Source organism: Perna viridis, chromosome 7 (assembly GCF_037379345.1).
Source record: "Perna viridis isolate PV_CMFRI_1.1 ecotype Kerala chromosome 7, ASM3737934v1, whole genome shotgun sequence".
Taxonomy (NCBI): domain Eukaryota; kingdom Metazoa; phylum Mollusca; class Bivalvia; order Mytilida; family Mytilidae; genus Perna; species Perna viridis.
This window is the reverse complement of record NC_142451.1, coordinates 38,836,223-38,858,467: the sequence shown is the minus strand read 5'-3', so window position 1 is coordinate 38,858,467 and position 22,245 is coordinate 38,836,223. Positions and strand designations below refer to the sequence as shown.

Here is a 22,245-nt window from a genome sequence, read left to right as displayed (position 1 = left end):
TTTGAAAAACCATCATTTGTTCGGTGGGTTTTTTTTCTTCACAGTGAATCACTTTAATATTGGCACTGGCTGAATTTTTATGGACTGGTACTTAAATTATTGTTTGAAAATTAAACTTTTAAAAAGATTATACCCTATTTTCAAAAAGTCAACTTCAATCGGTTAAATCGATTGTTTTTTTAAGCGAGTCGCTTATTTAGTTTGTCTTTTAATACTTTTTTTCTGCCGTCTGGTAAGAGGGTAAATTATCAGAGACGCTCATCAATGTGGAGTGTACTATAAAATATTTTGTTCAATTTTGTTCACAGTTAACAGAACACAGGCAATGCATTTCATTAGAGAAACATGTAAAATATATGTATATATATTTTGGACAATTACATATTTTTTTTCCATTCAGTGGAAAGAAATCGCTGTATGGTTCATGTTAACACCGTATTCTTATTCTGACATTGACTATTTTGTTTACATATTTTAATATTGAATTTGGATTTGTCTTAATTTACAGATCTAAATGAATGATTACGCCAATTAATTAATTTGTCGAATGATTTCTTGATGTCAAATTCAACTTCTTCCTTTGTCTGATGGTTTATGAAGATTAAGGATTCTGTGCTATTTGCAATAGAATTGTTGGTGTGGTAAATGTTTTCACAGGGAATGCAAATTTCTGAATGTTGATGGTTGCAGGACTTTTCACTCAATGCATATTGAATACAAGTACTTGTTGTTGTCAGGTGGGTTTGAAAATCATGTTTCAGGTGGCTTTTTAATGCGTTTAGCTGTTTTATCAAATCATTTGCCTTTCCTTGTTCTAGACCATCAGTTGAGATGCTGCGCAGCTTTTGATGATTTGAAATAATGTCGCTCTGAATGGCATTTGAACTGAGTTTTCTTGACAATATGAGTGTATACTGTTATGAGTCGGGATCCTATCATGGTACGGATAACTTTAGGAACTTTTACTTGTATGCCAGATGATAGTTTTAAAATTTTAGAACCAAATCCAACTGTTTGGAGATAACAGAGTGATGATATGAATTCTATAAAATGCTGAATGTGTTGTTTAGTTATCCGTACTCTTGTAATTTTCATGGGTGTAATGTACTGACTAGGGCCGTAAGTAGATGTATGTTTCCTTGCTTTATCAATTTTATGGATGTACAGATTACACATTTCAGACTTGAAGTACTTGTTTGCAATCAAAAAGAGAATTTGTGTTCTGATATTATGATCTTCTGCTATTTTTTAAGCTTCAAAATCTGTCTCTGTTAATGCATCTTTCCCAACACTATCTTTCTTATTGGATTTGTTATTGTGTTGTAGGGCCTCCTTAACAGAGCAGGTCCTTGGTCTGGCGCAATTGCTTCACATATGACTTGGAAAGCAGATGTGGCTTGCCTGATGTAGTACTGCCTAGTAACAGCATTCAAATCTGCAAGAGATTGTGATGGTTGTGATTGTAAATGTTCAAAAGTGCTATTTGACAGAGTTTCCAAGACTTCATTGAATATCTCTTTGCTTGACTTCAAATCATGCGACCAATTGGAGCACGTTGTTTGTTGAGAATAGGCTTTGTCACTCTCTATTGCTGTGCCAACAAAAAGAATTCAAAAATGAGATTATATTCACAAAAGATCTAATGAATCCTTACTAAAACTATTTTCAACAAAAGGCTCATGAGAGCATAAATCTCTCACCTTGAAAACCATACCTTATTGAGTTGTAGTACACAACAGGTGAAAAGAATGTCATTTCATTGAATAAGGAGACTTCACTATATCTGAATGGACACATTTTGACCTTGTTATCACAGTAACTATAACCAGGGATTTGACTTACATGAGAGAAGTATAGTCCCCTGACTATGGCTCATGGACTAAACTCATCAAACAACACTTATATAGGAAAACCGTTCCCTCTTGAGAAGTCCATAATAGAATAATATAGCTCGTTGTACACATAAATTTAGGAAAAAGTAAAATAAGGCTATATAAAACATTCATCATCACCATTCAACTCAAAGATACTTTGTTTATAAAGGAAACCAAATATCACTGGAATATAGACAAATGTAAACTAGAGGCTCACCAGAGCCTGAATTGCTCACCTGTTCACCTCACAATATTTTTTTCACTAAGCATATTGAAGAAGCGTATTTAAATTAACTAATTAAGGCAACCATTTTGAAAATGACAGCTCGAATAAACTTTTCAACATCACCATTCAACTCAGGATTCGGCTTTTCCTGAATAAACTAAATATAGTTGAAATCCAAGCAAGGGCAAAACAAATGGCTGCTCTGATATAATTTTCATCATCACCATTCAATTTAAGTACAATGTTTCCTAATTATTCCAAATTTAATTGAATCCACGTATTTTTTTTTAAATCGGTAAAAAAATGGCTGTCATTTTAAAAGTGGCCGCTCAGAGAAAATTTTCACTGATTTATGTTGCATGTTTTATGAGAAGAACATTTTAAAAGTTAAACATGCATAAAACACCAAAAGCAAGAGGCTTCCAGGAGCCTGAATCGCTCACCTGGTTAAAGTTTGATTTTAAGGGCAATAAATTTAACAAAGAGTTGTCCAACAATTTCGACTAAAGAAGACATTGGGAGGGCTATTATAATGATCATTTCAGCGATAAAAAAACAAGTTTCATCTTTCAAGGGCAATAACTCTTACAAAGAGTCATCCGACAACTTTGATCCCTAAAGACTTTTGAAGGCCTTATAATAAGGGTCATTTCAGCCGTAGAAATAATTTTGCTAAACTCAACAGTTCTGGAGATATATGCGAAAAACTACTGTCTGACCCCTATGTTCTATTTTTAGCAACGGCGGCCATGTTTTTCGAAAGATCAAAAATCCTTATATCCGTAGTGTCAGAGGAGAACAGTTTTGAAAAATTGTTAACCACGACGACGGACGACGACGGACGCTAAGTGATGGAAATAGCTCACATGGTCTTTGGCGAGGTGAGCTAAAAAACTGTTTCATACCTTCTACATTGGTTGACTGACGGTTTTGAAAATTTGACCTTGAAAGTCAATAGGGTCCAACCTTTTAGATATGCAAAAGTAATTTACCAAGTCTTATTAAAATCCAATGCATGAGAATATTGATTGGCCCCACCCTTCCACTTTCTTTATAAAATAACCAAAATACTCAGTGTCCATATCATCATTGTCATCATCGCTGTCATTCTCTTCACACTTTTGCTGTACCAGTTCATGCCAGAAAAACGATTTTGTGGAAATAAACAGAGATAATATGCAAATATCAGCATCTTTTGCATTGAGGATTTAATCATAATTTGTGAAGTTTAATCACATGTATTATTTTATTCATTCAGTCATATTACAATGAATATCCCTTTTTGTTGTTTAATACTTTTTCGTGTATTGTATGTTCATGGTTGATTACTATTGTGTTTGTGGCATTTCCCAATATATCCTTTCATAACAAGGTTATGTTGCTGCAAGATCGCTAAGGTGTATCCATCTGCGCCATGAAAACTGATTTATTCAACGTGTCATAGTTTTCCTTTCCTCGTTTCATCTACCCTGGACTTGACTTTATATGAGCAAATCGACGGGTGTTTCTAAAAAAAGCAGAGGACGCTTACCCTACCGGTGCACCTGGTCCATGCTCCCAGTTTTTATTCGAGTCCGAGTTGTTTATTAGCTTTTGCTACTTTGTATGTTTGATTTTAGTTACTTCATGTTCTTTGTTTTGTATGTTTTCCATATCTGGTTTTTGTCCCCGGATTACATCCCTTTGATTACCGCTATAACCTTGGTTCCCTTGATTACTCTTACTTCAAAGCTTCCAAAATGTTGTCTTACCACAAGATTGAGATATCTTTTCAGTATTTGTGTCTGTCAATTCACCATCGATTGAGGGTACTATCTGTTCTATTTTTTTCTGAAAATAAAATTATTCATATATATTAATTACACATGCTTGTGAGAAATTGATATTTTCAATATACAGAAGAAGATTTTTACAAAATGCAGGAATTTTTGATCGACAACATATTTGCCCAGTGTTTTTCAACAAACGGTCGGCATTCCAATGGGAACAAATTGTACTCCTTTACTTGCTGACGTATTTCTTCACTTTTATAGCTGATCTGATCAGAAAGAAAAAAATATCGTTTGGCTAGATCATTCAATCTCAGTTTCTGCTATATAGATGACGTATTATCTTTAAACAATCCTAATTTCGGGGATTTGATACATCGCATCTACCCAAGAAATTGAGATAAAGGATAATACAGACACTGTGAAGTCAGCCTCATATCTTGACCTACACTTAGAAATCGATGGTAAAGGAAAACTATTGACCAAACTTTACGACAAACGTGATGACTTTTCTTTCAGAATTGTCATTTTTCCTTTCATCTGTAGCAACATCACTTCGGCTCCTGCGTATGGCGTGTTCATATCACAACTCATACGTTATGCCAGAGCTTGCCGAAACTTTGCAGACTTTTTGTATCGCACTAGAACTCTAACAAATAGGCTTCTGGAACAGGGTTATGTTGCTACAATATTGAAGTCATCACTACTGAAGTTTTATGGTCGTCATCATGAACTCGTGGATCGTTATGATGTATCCATCAGCACCATGAAAACTGATTTATTCAACGTGTCATAGTTTTCCTTTCCTCGTTTGTCTACCCCGGACTTGACTTTTCATGAGCAACTCGGAGAGTGTTTATAGAAAAACAGAGGACGCTTACCCTACCGGTGCACCTGGTCCATGCTTCCAGTTTTTAGTGGAGTCCGAGTTGCTCATTTACTTTTGTTACTTTGTATTTATGATTTTAGTCACATTATGTTTTTTGTTGTGTATGTCTGTTTTCCATGTCTGGTCTTTGTCCCTGGATTACATTCTTTTGATTACCGCTATAACCTTGGTTCCCTTGATTACTCTTCAACACTTCTCAGGGTTGGTAGAGACAACCGCTGTTCACATACATGTTTTATTTAATACTATTTCATATGTATAACGAGAACTCTGATTGGATGACGTAAAATATCAATTGATGCCTTGAAAATTTCTGCACAGGCGCATTGGTAAACTTTGATTATTTTTTAATATTTTTACGGATTGTTTTGATAGTTGCATTAGAATGGAAATAACTATTTAATCATTGTGTTTTAAGATGTGCTAGCATCAATTATTCTTTGATGGATCGCAAATATCTGTTTACAGGTTCCGTTGACGCGTCGCCTGTTAGCTCAATTTGAAATCATGAAATACTCAATTGATGCTGGCATAACGCAATACAGTTACATGTTTCTCCTAATTGCATCTCAGAACAATATTTCACAGTATTTATGCATATCTCTATATTACATGTATATAGGAAACAACATGTCATCCTGAGTTGATGGAAAGATTTTCCAAGCTCTCATTCTCATTTTTTTTTTGGGGGGGGGTTATTATCTCTTTGACAGAATCCACATTTTCATTACATGTATTTTTCTACTGCCCATACTTTAATTGAATGCTATGAAGGTTGTGTATATGGTAGATAGTCTCTTTGCAATTGTTTAATTTATGGTGGTATACGACTTTAATTTAATCCCACCGCTTATTGCAACTTCAATCTGATTGGCAAGGCTTACTATTTTTATATGCTTTGCTGAACATTTTCTACACACACACCTGTGAATAAAATTTAGGAATTTTGAGATTTAAACCAGAATGATAAACAAAAATACTCCATGGCGGGTGGAGAACAAAAGACCAATCTTGAATTTTATCAAGATTTCTGCCCAGTGAAAAATATTTTGGAACTTTTACCTGTTTCTTTCCTTTCTATCAATTTTTCATTTTTATTGTTTCTTTCAACTGATACATTTTTCCCTTTTTTCTAAAACAATCTTGATATTTTTCCATAATTCAAAACGCAATGCTTGTTAATACAGGGTCACTCTTTTCTATTGTTAGGGTTTTTACTTTTTCTTTGATTTATTATTTGATTCGAGGTTAATTTTGTTTTGTTTTTTTTTCCAGTTTGTATACTTTTGATATTGCATTATCATTATGTTAGAATAATTACTGTCAACTTGTTTTTTACTGTTCTAAAACAAATATTGTGTAACTACATGTCTTCTGCTCTATTGGAAGAAAAGGTGTCAGTAGGAAGGATTAGTATCTTGAACTCCTGAGAAATAAAATTGTTTATCCTGATTAACCCAGAGAAACACATGTATGTCGTGTTTGACTCTTGAATTTAAAACAATAGAAATGAAATTACCAGTCGCAATACCTGCTTAGGATTTCCATGAATTCCCAGATTTCTTTTAAAACATTCTACATGTATCTTTGATTCCAAGAAAAGGTTATTCCATCCCCAAAGTAGGGTAATGTGTCACCATGTAATTTATTTTTGAAAGGGTGCCATCTTTCCTTTTTTATATATGTATTATAAACACCAGAGCGGATCCAAAAGTTTTACAAAGAGACAGGGATTGAATTACATGTACCTGGAGGGAGGGATGGAAAATGTGTCTTCTTGTTTCATCGAACTTTGAACTTTTTAATAAACATTACAATTCATGTAATGTCATCTGCGGAAGAGGGCATGCATGGCGGATGGGGAGCAAGATAGTAACCTTGATTTTTTTTATCAAGAATTCTGCTTATGTGCACGCTAGCGACCTTCATGATTGAGGGTGTGAACTATTAGTTTATTGTTGAATGCCCTCATGCAACATCAAGATACAGAACTTGCATAAAACTGATGTGGGTGGGTTTTTTTGATCCGTCGGAAAACATGGCCACCGTTATTAAAAATAGAACATAGGGTGAGAGAGTAGCTTTTCGCATATATCTCTAAAACTGTTAGGTTTAGTCAAATTCTGACACGAGTAAAAGTGTTCAACATAATTATACATATCAGAGGTCAAATTTTCGTCTTAATCTGTTTAGCCATGTTGGAGGTATTGCCCTTTTCGTTTTTTTGTTTTGCTATTTTTAATGTTTTTTTTTCAAAATCTTCTCATCTGACACTACCCTGACCAATTGGAATCACACTTGATATGAATGTTCCTTGAGATATTCTGATAGAAATGCTGTGGGGATTTTTTATTCGTCGAAAAACAGAACATAGGGGTCAGACAGTAGTTTTTCGCATATATCTCAATAACCGTTAGGTTCAGCTAAATTCTGTCATAATAAAAACTGTGGTCCAATTTTCGTTCCAATCTGTTAAGCCATTAAACCAGCATTCTAGAGGAAATAAAGAAAATGAAATCCAGGGACAAAGACCAGACATGGAAAACAAACAATCACAACAACCAACATAAAGTAAATTAAATAATACATACAAAGTAATAAAAGTTAAGGAGCAACTCGGACTCCACTAGTATGGATCGTGTGCACCGATAAGTTAAACGTCCTCTGCTTTTCTAGAATGACACGATGAACAAAACAGTTTTTATGGTACGGATGGATACACGATAACAATCCACGAGTTCTTGATGAGAACCATCAAACTTTTGTAGTGATGACTTTAATCTTGTAGCAGGTATGGCATAGAGTTTATTTCGAATATGATATGGCAGTACATAGTCTGCGTACAGTATTACAGTATGACAGGACTGTTCCATGAATAATATTTTTTTTCAACTTTCATAGAGAGGATTGAATGATCTTGTTGATTAAAATGTTGATAAACTGTCGCGAATTTGGTGGTATTAATTCCCGTACGATGACCGCATATTTATTGGTAAAATTTCTTTGTGGTTCACCGATATATACTAGACCGCATAGATTGCATTCTAATCCGTAGATTAAGTAAATATACTACAAAAAATTGAAAGACCAAGAAAAAGTTTCTTCAAATATGGGATCCTGACTACCGTACTGTGAAAATATAAAAATAAAATTAAAAACAATTGTCGGCCTCCAGAAATTTGAATATTGGATACATTGAATATATCATCTATTAAGGAGGAAAATGATTAAATGGTGCTCTACATTTCGAAGCAAGATTTCCTAAAATGCCATGCTTAGATTGAATTAAATGTTCTCTTTAATTTTGTTTGGAGACCGCAGAAAAATTCAATTCTTGACAATAATAAAACAAAATAGAAGAATCAAAACACAGTCATGTGATATAAATGGCGATTTCAGATGCACTATGATTTCAAGTAAATTTATTTATTTTATCAATCATTAATATCTAAATTGTCTAATAATAACAACACACCCCTACAAATAATTATACGAATGATTCAAAAAGGAAGTTTAGAATTGTCAGACTAATGGCCATGAGTTTTTTAATAGATAGGTTATGTAATGTTATGTAATGATTATTAGAAGAATAAACGGAAATAAATAAGGTTTCCCTTTACAACGTTAGACAAACATGAACACATGAGGGATGTGAAAATGACCCAATCAAGTAAAGATGAAAACACTATAAATTGGTCAACAATTTCGAAATAACTTATTATTGAAAATATTTACATTTAAACAAAACCAATCATTTGAATCATCTTTCTGAAACAGAAAAATACCTTTCCCGAGGTTTATGCAAATTAAGCTAAAAGTGATGTGCATATACTCATGTTCATTTTATATACAAATCTTCATTATAATTTCAGTATTGATTATTTGTATGGTTTAAATGGAGGGATGTGAAAATTGAATACTGATTATGTCTGTTATAAATTTATCTTTAAAGTACAACAAGAGGAATATTTCTGAAGGTTCCAATCTGCTAAGAATAGTAAACAACGTGACAGAATTATAAAACAAACTACCCAAAGCTTCTTGTACGTAACCAATATAAGTTTACATTAGAAATTGTTTATACGAAATATTAAGCATCTGTATGGTAAGCTTTAAGTTGCTTCGAAGCTTTCATGATTTACTTATTTAAACAACTCGATGGACAATATATTTAATTTTTTTTTTGAATAGACGAAACTAAAACATGTTTAAACAAGGATATTTGTTAACAAAATAAATAGAATTCAAGACAAATATTAAAACAAGCACCAGTATCCCCCTAACAAAAACTGTAGGTCAAATAAGGTCCTCATAAATTAGGTGCTAAATTGCAATAAAGTGTTTTGTGATACAAAAAGTACTTATTTTTCTAATCCTATGTGTGGGGGTTCAAGTAATTTAGAAGAAATAAAGTTATTACGGTTATAAAATCCAGTAACCATGGTAACATATTGAAACAAATATTACTGAGTCTTAGTACAAATCATGAATGCCTTTCTAAACCTAACAGCCAAGTACTATGTATTAAAAAGTACCATGCAGTCAGACATTAGCACAGGATGAAAACATGCATGGAGGTAGAAATAGGTAAAAATAATAACACCATTTCCATTCATTTCCCCACAATTTTAGTTCCAAGAGTTCGTGCAAAGTACTTTCTTTAAATCAGCCAGCTGATGCTGAGATGAGAAGCTAATACACAGGGAACTGAAACGTTCCGGATACCATTCTTCATTTAAATTTCACCTGTTTACCATTACATATATTACATCTGTCTATATATATAAATTCTTAACTACAATTAAACAGTGTCTCCACTACATTTCAACTTTTAATTTCAAGTTTTGCAAAATTTGACCAGGTCTTGGTGTGCAAAATAGTGCACCTAAATGTAACTGTATAGTGCACCATTATGATTATTATGCTAAAATGGTTTCTTCTTATATTCGGTATGTGATACTGACTTTAGGATGGTTGAACAGATATAACATTTAAAAAAGATTTCAACCATCAAGGATAATAAAAACATTAATTATGATGGAGATATATGTTATGTACAACAGGCTATTTATATGAGGTACATCTTTTCCATAACACAATTATAAAATGAAATGAAAACTAAACGGGGGCGATTCAGATATATATTACACAATGCTGCATGATTATTGAATTTTAATTATCAATAAATTAACTTCTATAGCAGAAAAAAAAACATCAACTGAAACATCGCGGATCAAATTGAAATTGCTTTTTTGCTTTACACTTCTATATGACATTTTGTCGACCTTGGCCCGAACGAAGGACTTTGTAAAAATTTCGGAAGCAATCTTATTTTATTATTATTTTATCGAAAAACATTGTTTGCACAGAAAAAATAAGTTATAACTAGTAATTTTTAACAAGTTTTTTCCTTGTTATTGTAAACTATAACTATTTTAATTATTGAATTTAACTCTTTTATAAAAAAAAATAAAGTCATTGAGTAATTACTATATTGCTGAAAATATTATAAAAAGAAACTTTGGTGCGTAACAATAATATAATTCAGGTGCTTGTGCGCCTACAAGCTACTAAATAAAATAGAATACTTAATTTTGTTTTGACAGGTTCTCTGTATACATTCAGATTGCTCTGTTTGTTTCTGTTCTATATTTACTAGCTTGTCATGACTATTGTTCAATGCAGCCTGTAAACCCCTTATGAACTTGTATATCTTTCTTTTCCAACGAATATTTAGAATCAGGTCTGTCTTTTTCCAGCATAATCCATATTGTTTGCACTAAAATAGAACCCAGATCTTCCAAAAATTGAAACAAATCCTCCGATTTTTCATATCAATTAGTTTAGTTAAGTTTTTTATCTGTTTAATCTTTAACACAAATCACTTAATTTGTGTGTAAAAGCAAAACATCATCAGTGAGTTCTTCAAATGGTCAAAATATATAAAAATATAGTTGCTGTTGAGTAAATCATACATTGTAGCCAAATTAATCAACGGGTACTATTCACCAAAAGAATCGTTACGAGATTTCATGAAAAAATAAAAACATTTTACAGTTGTGTAGAAAAACATGCCTAATAGATAGAAATGTCTATTTTTAATGTTCTGCGTGATACAGTAAGAAAACGTGATGTCCCACAGAGTTTCTGTACCAAATATGGATGGACCAAAATATGTATCCGTTATTTCATATTGTCGAACTAAATGAGGAAATCATCACAATTTTCTGCGGACTATCAGGTTTTTTCTCAAGTCATATCGTTTTTGTTTTTGTTTGTTTTCTTCCTGTTTGTTTTTTTTTTATTTGTTTTTTTTTTTTTTTGGAGGGGGGGTTTTGTTTTTTTTCTTTATGTTTGTGTTTTGTTTTTTGTTGTTTTTTTTTATATTTATTTATTTATTTTTAACTCAAAGCACAAAATATGTTTCATATCAAAAATGAAACACATAAAGATTTATTTCAATCTGAAAAAATCTTAAAGATGTCTATAATATATAAATATATTTTATGGTAAAGATGAAGTGCGCCTACAAACTGCATGCTAAAGTTGAGACAGTTATGGTTGTGCATTTGAACGATATGGAAGGTTTATGGCAGACCATCCGTTTAAGATAGTAATTATCATCGGATTAATCGACATTGGTCTTGGGTTCGGACTCTTAAAGTTGGAGAGAGAATCTGGTTTAAAGCAGTATGCTCCAACTGGAAGTGAAGCAAGTGAAAATCAGGACATGGTAAAATTTGATTGGTATTAAAGTACTTTTTCAGGTAATTATCCGTTTTATTTTTGGATTAGGCTTTCTTTTGTATTTCGTGCGAATGCGCCGACGAAAACATACCTCTTAAAACATTGTAAAGCATACCAGATTAAGTAATATTGTGATGACTGGTATTTTTGTATTTAGGAAAATCTAGCGATGTTTAAAATCCTTTTGTGTGCTATCATGGGGATACACGAGTTATAATTTTGTCAAATTTAAATAGCTGATGACAATAAACTGAAAATGTATTAATTTTCGTGGTGTACTTATTTTTGCTATGTTCACGGTGGCAGAAAAACGCAAAAAATAGTACTCGCAAAATTAATTTTAGCTTTATAGAACGCCTATCATATTTTGAAACCCCGAAAAGTGATATCCGTGAGTATGTCCACTTGTCTATATCCGCAAAAATTAGCATCGATTGATAGGAACTGACACTACTGCATCTAGGAAAGTTTCATCTGCTAAAGCACTGAAATTCAGATTTAATCTTCAAAAAGAACTTTCTGACCTGGGTACGACATGGGCAGAAACGTTTCTGACCAACATTACATCCTTTTCAGACAGTAATATTAAGTTGAAATATTCTACTTCTGGGAGTCTGAGCGAAGAACTGAGCAAAATCGTTTCTGGAGATATTGCTTTCTTTTCTGTGACTTTCACATTGATGATAATATTTTCATGTCTTGCACTGATGGATAACAACTGTGTAGATAACCGGTATTATCTTGGTCTTGCTGGTGTATTATCTACAGGGTTGGCCATTCTCGGTTTGCTAGGTTTAGTCAGCCTCTGTGGAGTAAAATTTGTAGACATCGTTGGTGCAATGCCATTTTTGATGTTAGGTAAGAGAGAATAAAAAGATAATTGAGTAATTTTAATTCATGTCATGATTCGTTGATGGGACAAATAACAAGTGGTCATTTACAAATACGAAAAATACACGAAAATATATTTACACTACTATGCAATACACTTTAATTTGTATCAGCTATGGAAATGTGACTAAAATTGAAAATAAATATCCCGTAAAAATAAATCTGTTTTAGTAAACGTAGTTTTACCGAAATTGTCATGATTAAATATGAGGTCTGAGTGAACTGCAATTTAGACGACATAATTGCCTTGGACAGGACAAGGAATATGTGTACGAGCGACAATAGGTTTTCTAAATCAAAAAATTGTATAGTCACACCTGTGATAATTTGTGTATTGTATCTTAACCACATTTTAATCAGAAATTGTATGCAAGCAGTTTGCTTTTTACTTTATTATAGGTATCGGTGTTGATGATATGTTTATACTATTGTCTGGTCTGGCTGATACAAATAGTCAGGATAAAGTTCAAACTGGAATCGGCAATACCATGAAAACCAGCGGAGTAGCCATTACTATTACATCAATTACAGATATAATTGCCTTTTGTGCAGGTGCTGCATCTGTTTTCCCTAGCGTCAGAAATTTCTCTTGGTACACAGGTAAATTGACTACGTAGTAACAAACGTACTGTTAGTAAGACTTTTTTAATCCTCTAAGAAAATACATGGTCCATACGATGAAAAGAATGGTCGTATATATTGATTTAAATATTGTGTGTTTTATGAAAAAGTTAGTATTCGGGTCACATTAGTAACTTAGGTACTTTTATCACAGAGGTCGTTTCTATTATCTATTGACATTTATTTATCTTTTTTGCCTTTAAATTGCTTAGTATTATATCTATAACGGTTAACTGTGCTACGTCGATTTTTGCGGTTATCAGTATGACGGACATGCCGATGTCAGTACATTTGTAACACCCATTTCCGAACACAATGTACAATACCGAAGAAATAATAGAAATTGAAATTAATTTGAACTTTTAGTACCACTGATATTCTAACGATAGTCCTGTGCCGACTCATTTCAGTTTGTAAATATTCCGTTTTCTTTATAGGTTGTGCAATTCTGTTTTGCTATATGAACTATGTGACATTTTACATCGGAGTTATGACTATCAACGAAAAACGGGTTTCAAAAAACTTGCATTGGGCAACATGCTGCAAGGTTAAAAGTAAAGAAGAATATAAGGAAGACAAAAGATCAAAGGCAACGACTAGAGATGAAATTGAGGGTCCATTAGAGAAATACCCAAAAAGGTTATTTAAGCAATGTGTTCTTTTTACACCAGGTAAAATTGTAATTTTGGTATTCTTTTGTTGTTATTTGGGAATTTCAGTTTGGGGCGCAATTAATTTGAAAGAAGATTTAGATATTCGTGACCTGGTTTCAAAAGATTAATACTTTTACGATTCTTATGATTCGAACCACAATATGTTTGGTCAAAATCTGTTCATATCTTTGAACATTCAATCCACTGTGAACTATCGATCAGCATCAACCTTAACCGCGATCAATACACTACTTCGAAATGTCAAATACGATGCTGATATAGAGGACAATTTTCAACTGTCATGGTTGCATTCTTATACGAGTAATACAGCATATGATGATTCCTCTGATGCTAATTTCATAACTGGTCTTCAAAGTTTTCTTGCATCAGGTGACGGGAATCTCTACATTTATGACGTCACAATAAGTGGTTCATCAATTGTAGTGTCAAGGTTTTACGTCAGAAGTACAAATCTTTTAACTTCCAGTTCACAGGCTGGAATGGTGGAACGTCTTCGAGGCATTGTAGGCGCATCTATTTATCTTTTATGAACAATATACTGTGATAGTTATGCAGACATTGCAGACATTAGGTATATCAGTTGGTGTTGTTTTCCTTATTACAGCTATTTTTATGCCCCTTCCGGTTTTAATTATACATGTTACTTTGTCTGTTTCAATGCTAATGGTCGGAGTAATTGGATTCATGTATTTTTGGGATTTGACATTGAGTTCATAAACAATGATACATATAATAATGAGTGTGGGGTTTTCAATTGATTTCAGTGCTCATGTATGTCATGCTTTTGTTCAAGCTGAAGGTTTGAGTAAGAATTCAAGGGTTGCTACTGCCATTGATCGTTCAGAAGGTCCGATTTTAAATGGCGTCCTTTCTTCAATCTTAGGAATTTTGATGTTAGCATTCTCAAAATCCTTCATTTTTTATCTTTTTTTAAAGTAATGTTTATTTATTGTAATGTCATTTGGTGCAATTCATGCAATGTTATTATTACCGGTGATGTTGTCGTTAATTTGACCAAGTTATGTCGACGTGTCTGATGAGAGTAAAAGCGAAAATAAGGAAATCGATGTGTCAAGCAGTTCACATGAAAACGGAATAGCAATAATAGAAACTCAAAAATAACATGTGAAAATAAATATAAAGTGGTGGTATCAGAAAGAATGCATTCCTAAGCTTATGATTACGAGACTTTCCGTGAGAGAGAGGGGTGATGGGGCTAAAATGCTAAATGGTGAAAGTAAAAGATTAAATGGAAAAGTTCAGGCAGGTAATAGTAGATTAAAAGAAAATTAGGTAGTACATTAATGATTGGTGTGTAATTTTAGTTTTTGTTTTCCTTTATTTATTAGATGTTAATGTAATTATATATTTGCATAAAATTATGTGAATTAAAACAGTCTTCTACAATTATACTTGTCGTTTGTGAACACAAAGAAAGACAAATGCCAATATATTTTACCTTCCTTCCCATTTTCTAAATCACCTTTAACATAATGTCAGCATATGCTTGGGACTTTTGGTATGAAACTACTAGAGTTAAATTCCTTGAATTTGGCAATATAGAAATAAATTAAACGAATTATTTTGTTTGAGATATCTTAACCTCTTGAGGCTTTCGCGAAAGTCTACGTAAGGGACAATATGTCCGTTGACATCATCATACCCTATACTTTACTAAACTGTCTTTTTAAACTGCAAACAGACTTAAAAATGACGCATTTAGTTCCCGGGTATGTTTTTTTTTTGAAAGAGATTACATCAATACAATGTCACCGATCCGATTCAATGTGTTCAATTCAAACAATTGAACTATATTTTTTCTATAAATGTGTGTAGAATTGTCACTGGATAGAAGCAGGGTGGTATCATTTTATCGAAAGTTTTCAGGAATTATTACGTATTTTACCATAACAGTAAAACAACAATACCATGATAAGACGTTGGAACTTGATACTCTTTATCCTGGAACCAAAAAAAAATGAAGAACCCGGATTCACTAAAAATTGGTTGTATGGACAAAGATCAACAGTAAGGGTCCTTTTGCTTTTCCCCCGCCGAGTTGCATATTAGAGTTCAAATTCCGGTATTTAAACGAAAAAGGGAATATAAAGTGGTATCCAGGTTTATGATTGCTACAACACTCCCTGGAAGATGACATTCAAGAACTATACCTTTGCAGGGAATTTATGGGTTATAGACAAAAATATGACAAACACAGCGTATGAAAGACACGTACAAATAATGAATAAACGTCTTATTCTAATTGTTTTTTTCCCATTCAAGTCGAATACAAAGCATTTGATTTTTCAAGTCGCTTTTTCTAATATTTTTTTTGAAAAGTTGGAAATAACTGATGTAAAACGATCAATACATTGATTTGGGCGAAAATCATTCAAAAACACATATAGTATAGTTGCAGCCCATGCTTAATAGCGATTTCTTGGTGTCAGTTTTTACAACTGAACAGGCAGGTAGCATCTGCGTCAAATCAATATGTTGATATATGGAACACTGTGAACTGATAAATAATGTTTTTATCAAATAAAATGGCAAATGCTGTTTTTAAATTAGTAGCACTCAAAAGTTATTTTTTTTTATCATTTTTCATAAATTTAAGGGTCGGTCTCTGTAAAAATCAGAGTGTGGATGAAATACGGTATGAAAAACCTCACTATTTTGAAGATTAATTTGACTATTTCCACAATAAGAATCATGGGAAAAAGACAAGATATTCCATATTATTTTGGTATCTAGTTATTGTTTCATCAAAATGCACTGTAAATGAACATTTCAATGGCAGATTGCTCTGTCAAAAACCTCATTTTACCAATACTTTTTTGAAAAATTTCTGAGTAAATCAAATGAAGCAGAGATCAATAAATAGAAAAAGCATCCTTGAGTGAAATTGTCTTGTCAGATCGATGGATTTTTTACATACAGGTTCTGTTTTTTTTTCCATTTTCCCTATTTCCCTAATGTATAATTTTAGTTACTTTATGTTCTTTGTTGTGTGTTTCTGTTTTCCATGTCTGGTCTTTGTCCCTGGATTATATTCTTTTGATTACCGCTATAACCTTAGTTCCATTGATTACTCTTACAAATACGTACACTTAAAAATAGAACGTATGTCTATCGGTTATACAATGTACTGGAATAAAAAATGATTAATTGACCATTGCTATTTAGCACACCAGGGGAGAAAAAAAACTAAACATCGTACATTGTTTTGATTTTTTTTTAAATATTTTCTGTTCAATTTAGAACTACCTGTTTTACCGATTTGAGAGCACTCAGATATATATTTTTTCTAGTCAGACCGTGGGAGCTTGCGTGTCATTTGTCGAGTGCTTCCTTAAGTTTAAAAATTCACATGAAGTTAATCATAATTCCTATCTGCTTATCAAATTATTGATTTTCACTTTAAATGGAAGTCATTATGAAAGTAATACTGATGATACTCGCAATGAACTCAATCAGATACCGTATCACAGGAACAACAGTGAACACTGCCGACGAGTAATTCACATCAGTTCAAGAATTATAAGTTGAGGATAAAATGATGAAGGCAACAATTGTTATACAATTGTTATTATATGATGAAAGGCAAACCCTGAAACTCTGAAAAGTCCTTACCTTCTTTAAGGTTATTCAAATCTGCTAAAAATCATTTTGTTTGAAATTAAATTTGATAGCTTTAATTACAAAAATCCAAAACCACTTACAAACTTCCAAAATAGCTTAGTAATTTATTATTAGCGTTTCCCGTTCACACTCCAGTGTTATCTGGTAATAGATAGACACCACTGGCAATAATAAACAGATAATCCCTTCCAAAATTCCAAAAAATATACTTATACTATTCATTAAGTAGTAACTGAAGTAGTTTTAGACGTCTGACAGACTTAAATGTTTTACCGTATTACACATTGTGACTTCACATCCTTTATCTGTCCTTGCATCACATGCCTTATCAGTATAACACCCTTAAATCGTATATCTGAATCCTTATCGCACGCTTAATCGAAGTTTTCTATCGTTTTAATTGCGGATTATCACAAACAGTTTGCTTTTATACATAAAACATAGATATTGGATAAATCAATTCAGTTAGTAACACTCCTTGTAAACTAGTGGCGAGGAAAACTCTTGCCCTGTCTTTTGGCAATTCAATTTTGGGAAGGCACCCGAAATTTGTCATGAAAATTAATATTTTTTAAATTATGTTACCATAGCTACAGATTTTGTGAAATATCTATCTTTTTTGGTGTAATGTAAGGTTTTGACACATGTATATTTCTTGTAGACAAAAGTACATATAACTTATCAATAAATCAAAAGCCAACAGCACGACATTCACTAAAACATTGGGGATATTAGGTGCTGCGAGAAGATAGGCAGTTCCTGCATCGAGTAAGCTGTACATACATTTTGTCAATCAAAAATCTCCGTATAATGATGTGATGATTTTTGTTGTAAGAATCAGAATGATTTTCTTGATCTGTAGTACATGTAACGTGTGTATATTTAAATTTCACGCTCAATGTAAAAGCAGCGATTAGTTTGATTTTAAGTAATTCTGTTAGATTCGTGTGCAAAATAGTAGTATAAAGAATGGGGAAAAAAAGGAATTATTTGTTTACTCTATTCTGAACAGTATTGACAATCTACAGCAATTTTCGTCCCGGCATTATGTAATGTTAGTACCCATAACTCTTTATGGACAATATATATCACTAAACAACTGACGTTTCAAATATACATGTTAAAATCATTTTAAAAAATCACTGTGAATCTCGATGACAATTTGTGTCTAAGAGATACATACTTTTGTGAAGGGGCTTACAATCAACGTCGAGGCCAACTAATGACACACAATATTGATCCTCTTTTGTAGTAATGACAAATAAAATTTAAAAGTTGACATTTCAGCTTCGATTTAGCTACTTGTGATCTATATACAAACAAATTATATACTTACAATGTATATACCTATTTTAAATATTTACTTCATCGACAGATAATCGGAAATGATTTTTAAGACCATAAGGGTGGTTAAGCCAAATTTACGTATTAAATTCCATGTGGTTTACCTGTGTTCAAGTAAATATCAGGGCAAAGTAGCCCAATCATACACTTATGACTACCTTAATCCTAAAAAAACACAATTAGACAATTAAGTGAAAATATGATCTTGTTTATTTTAAAATATATCTACATACATATATTATATCAGGTCATGGAAAAAACATTAAAATTATTTTACACATAACGAGAATAGATTTGGTTAATATACATGTAACAAAGAGACAATAATCCCACTGGGGAGGATAAAAAAGGCCACATATGGGTCTTCAAGGAACGACGGGGAAACCCTCACACCACAGGGTGAAGACATTTTTGCAATTGAAAATAAAGCAGATCGTCCCAAATGTATAAGGCGAAGTTTGATAATATACAGGCAAATGTATAAAAAAGGATTTCCTACAGTATTACATTAAAAATACATTCTATTTTCTGATTTAGCAGTACTTATATACAATTCTTTTATAAATATTAATCTTATATTACTTCGTCCATCATTGTAGTACAAACAAGTAAAATCTTTTTTTTTTTTTATTTAAATAACTTTGCTTTTCTTTGCTAAAATTCTTTGCTAACATCAAAATTCCTATGATTGAAGAAAGGGCACCATTTACAATTGGAACCCCTAAACGATCAATCGCAGTAGCAACCCTTGAATTCTTACTCATACTTTCAGCCTGAACAAAAGCATGACATATATGAGCACTGAAATCAATTGAAAACCCCACACACATTATTATATGTATCATTGTTTATGAACTCAGTGTCAAATCCCAGAAATACATGAATCCAATTACTCCGACCATTAGCATTGAAACAGACAAAGTAACAAGTATAATTAAAACTGGTAGGGGTATAAAAATAGCTGTAACAAGGAAAACATCACCAACTGATATACCCAATGATGCAATGTCTGCATAACTATCATAGCATATTGTTCATAAAAGATAAATAGGGTGAAAACACAAACACTGGGAGGCTAGATGCATCAACAATGCCTCGAAGACGTTCCATCATTCCAGCCTGAAAACTGGAAATTAAAAGACTTGTACTTCGTACATGAAATCATGACGCAACGATGGACGAACTAGTTATTGTGACGTCATTAACTTAGAGATTTTCGTCACTTGAAGCAAGAAAACTTTGAAGACCAGTTATGAAAATAGCATCAGAGGAACCATCATATTCTGTATTGTTCATATAAGAATGCAACCATGACAGTTGAAAATTGTCAGCTATATCAGCATCGTTTTTTGACATTTTGAAGTAGTTTGTTGATCGCATTTAAGTTTGATGTCGTTCGATAGATATGAACGGATTTTGACCAAACATGTTGCGGTTCGAATCATAAGAATCGTAGAAGTATGAATCTTTTAAAACTAGGTCACGAATATCTAAATCTTCTTTGAAATTAATTGCGTCTCAAACTGAAGTTCCTAAATTACAACAAAAGAATATTAGTATTACAATTTTCCCTGGTGTAAAAAGGACACATTTTTAAATAACCTTTTCAAAATATTTTTCTATTAGACCCTCATATTTTTCTTTACTTTTAACCTTGTAGCATGTTGCCCGATGCAAGTTTTTTTAAAACCCGTTTTTCACTCCGATGTAAAATGTCACATAATTCATATAACAAAACAGAATTGTACAACCTTAAAATAGAAGTTCAATTTAAGTTATAATCATATATGAAACATTTACAAAGTGATGAGAGACGACGCATGTATATCATTAGTACGGAAAGTGACTTAAATTTGAATTTTGAATTTTGAATTTCTCCCAAAAGTTCTTCTATCAAGACATTAATATTTTTATTCAAAAAATACTTCTGGTGTCGTTTCATTCTTTCAATTAAATACTCCTACATCAAGCCCATAATTTTAATCCTGTATGAGTCTGTCTACTTTTGCATAAATTTATTTAAGTTGCAATAAGATTTTTTATGGGTAAGTTTCCTTTAAATGTTCTTAATCCTGTTCTTTTCAAAATTAAGTTTAATTTTATTATAAATGTAAAAATTTATGAAATTTTATGTACAACTACTTACACGAACAAATTAATACTACATTTTTCGGAAAAAAACACTTTAACATTTTTAACCACGTAGGCATATGTAATTAAGGAACAACTCGTACTAACTGTAAAGTTCAAGGGTTGAAGGTTAAACTATATCTGTGTTGCATTTTTTTTTCAATTACCTAATATCAAAAATTGCGTAGCAACAACGATATCCACAAAGTTTACCCCACAGAGGCTGACTAAACCAAACGAACCGAGAATGGCCAACCCTATAGATAATACACCAGCGAGACCAAGGCTATACCGATTGTCTACACAGTTGCTACCCGACAGTGTAAGACATGAAAATATTATCATCAATGTGAAAGTTTTCGGAAAGAAAGCAATATCTCCAAAAACGATTTTGCTCAGTTCTTCGCTCAGACTCCCAGAAGTAGAATATTTTAGCTTCATATTACTGTTCGAAAAGGAGGTTATGTTAGTCAAAAACGTTTCTGCCCATGTTCTAGCCAGGTCAGAGTGCTCTTTTTGAAGATTAAATCTGAATTTCAGTGCTTTAGCAGATGAAATTTTCCCAGATGCAGTAGTTGCATCTCCAATCAGTCGGTCAAGAAAAAATATCTGCCCTGATGGAAGTTGATACAGTGGAAAAAGAAATTCTCCTTGCATTCAAATCACTTCTGAAATTTGTTTAAAAAATATGTTGCCCTCTGTAGCACATTCTCCAATTGTACGAGCACATAACTCGTTATATGAGTAAATATTTCCATCTGAACCCAGGACCGAAATTTCTTCGGCATACGTTTCGTCCACTTGTGAGTTCAACTATAACATCGGCGTACTGACCCAGATGATGAAGACTTTGTTGAAAAAAAATTATAGTCGTGTTAACGTTGCATAAAAATTGAACCTAAAATATCACATTATATTATTTAATTAATGTGTGTGTGTGTGTGTGTGTGTGTGTGTGTGTGTGTGTGTGTGTGTGTGTGTGTGTGTGTGTGTGTGTGTGTGTGTTTCACAATTCATGGTATCACTCCTTTACTTCTTTATTTACAAATAATTTTATTTGATTGTTTATTTCTCATCTGGTCATCTGGGCCAGTTTTTTTTATATTATGACGTCATTAACGTCGATCGATTTGTTTGTTTGTTTGTTGGGGTTTAACGTCCGAGCAGCAATATTTCAGCTATATTCAGACAATGAACATGAAATTGATGATAAAATGAACATGAAATGAAAAAAGGATGGGACACAAGGACAATGGGGTCGACAAATTTTGATTGCCACTGGAAATGGGGAGTGGTGGGTAGGGTCGGGCAATTTAGCCTCCTGTGGCGGTGCCTTATGGTTCCTACTCCGGGAGAATACCACAGTAGGGTTCTTTAACGTGCAAGGAACGTGGCATATTTCCCAACACGGTGCACCATTATGGTTTGCAGTCAGGTT

General features: G+C 32.7%; 1 protein-coding gene and 1 long non-coding RNA gene across 2 annotated transcripts; one reads left to right on the top strand and one right to left on the bottom strand.

Annotated features, from left to right (window-relative positions):
* Window positions 1-1,174: 1,174 nt before the first annotated feature.
* LOC148612625 (uncharacterized) lies at window positions 1,175-18,710 on the bottom strand. Its single transcript, XR_015924443.1, has 3 exons — window positions 18,670-18,710; window positions 3,852-3,930; window positions 1,175-1,591 (listed from the first exon to the last, which is right to left on the bottom strand). It is a non-coding gene; the product is annotated as an uncharacterized LOC148612625 (long non-coding RNA).
* LOC148612626 (patched domain-containing protein 3-like) lies at window positions 11,747-14,144 on the top strand. The gene is made up of 3 exons (XM_088594270.1): window positions 11,747-12,363; window positions 12,796-12,996; window positions 13,455-14,144. The coding sequence occupies exons 1-3, from the start codon at window positions 12,186-12,188 to the stop codon at window positions 13,796-13,798; spliced, it is 723 nt and encodes a 240-aa protein (XP_088450396.1). The 5' UTR covers window positions 11,747-12,185; the 3' UTR covers window positions 13,799-14,144.
* Window positions 18,711-22,245: the final 3,535 nt, after the last annotated feature.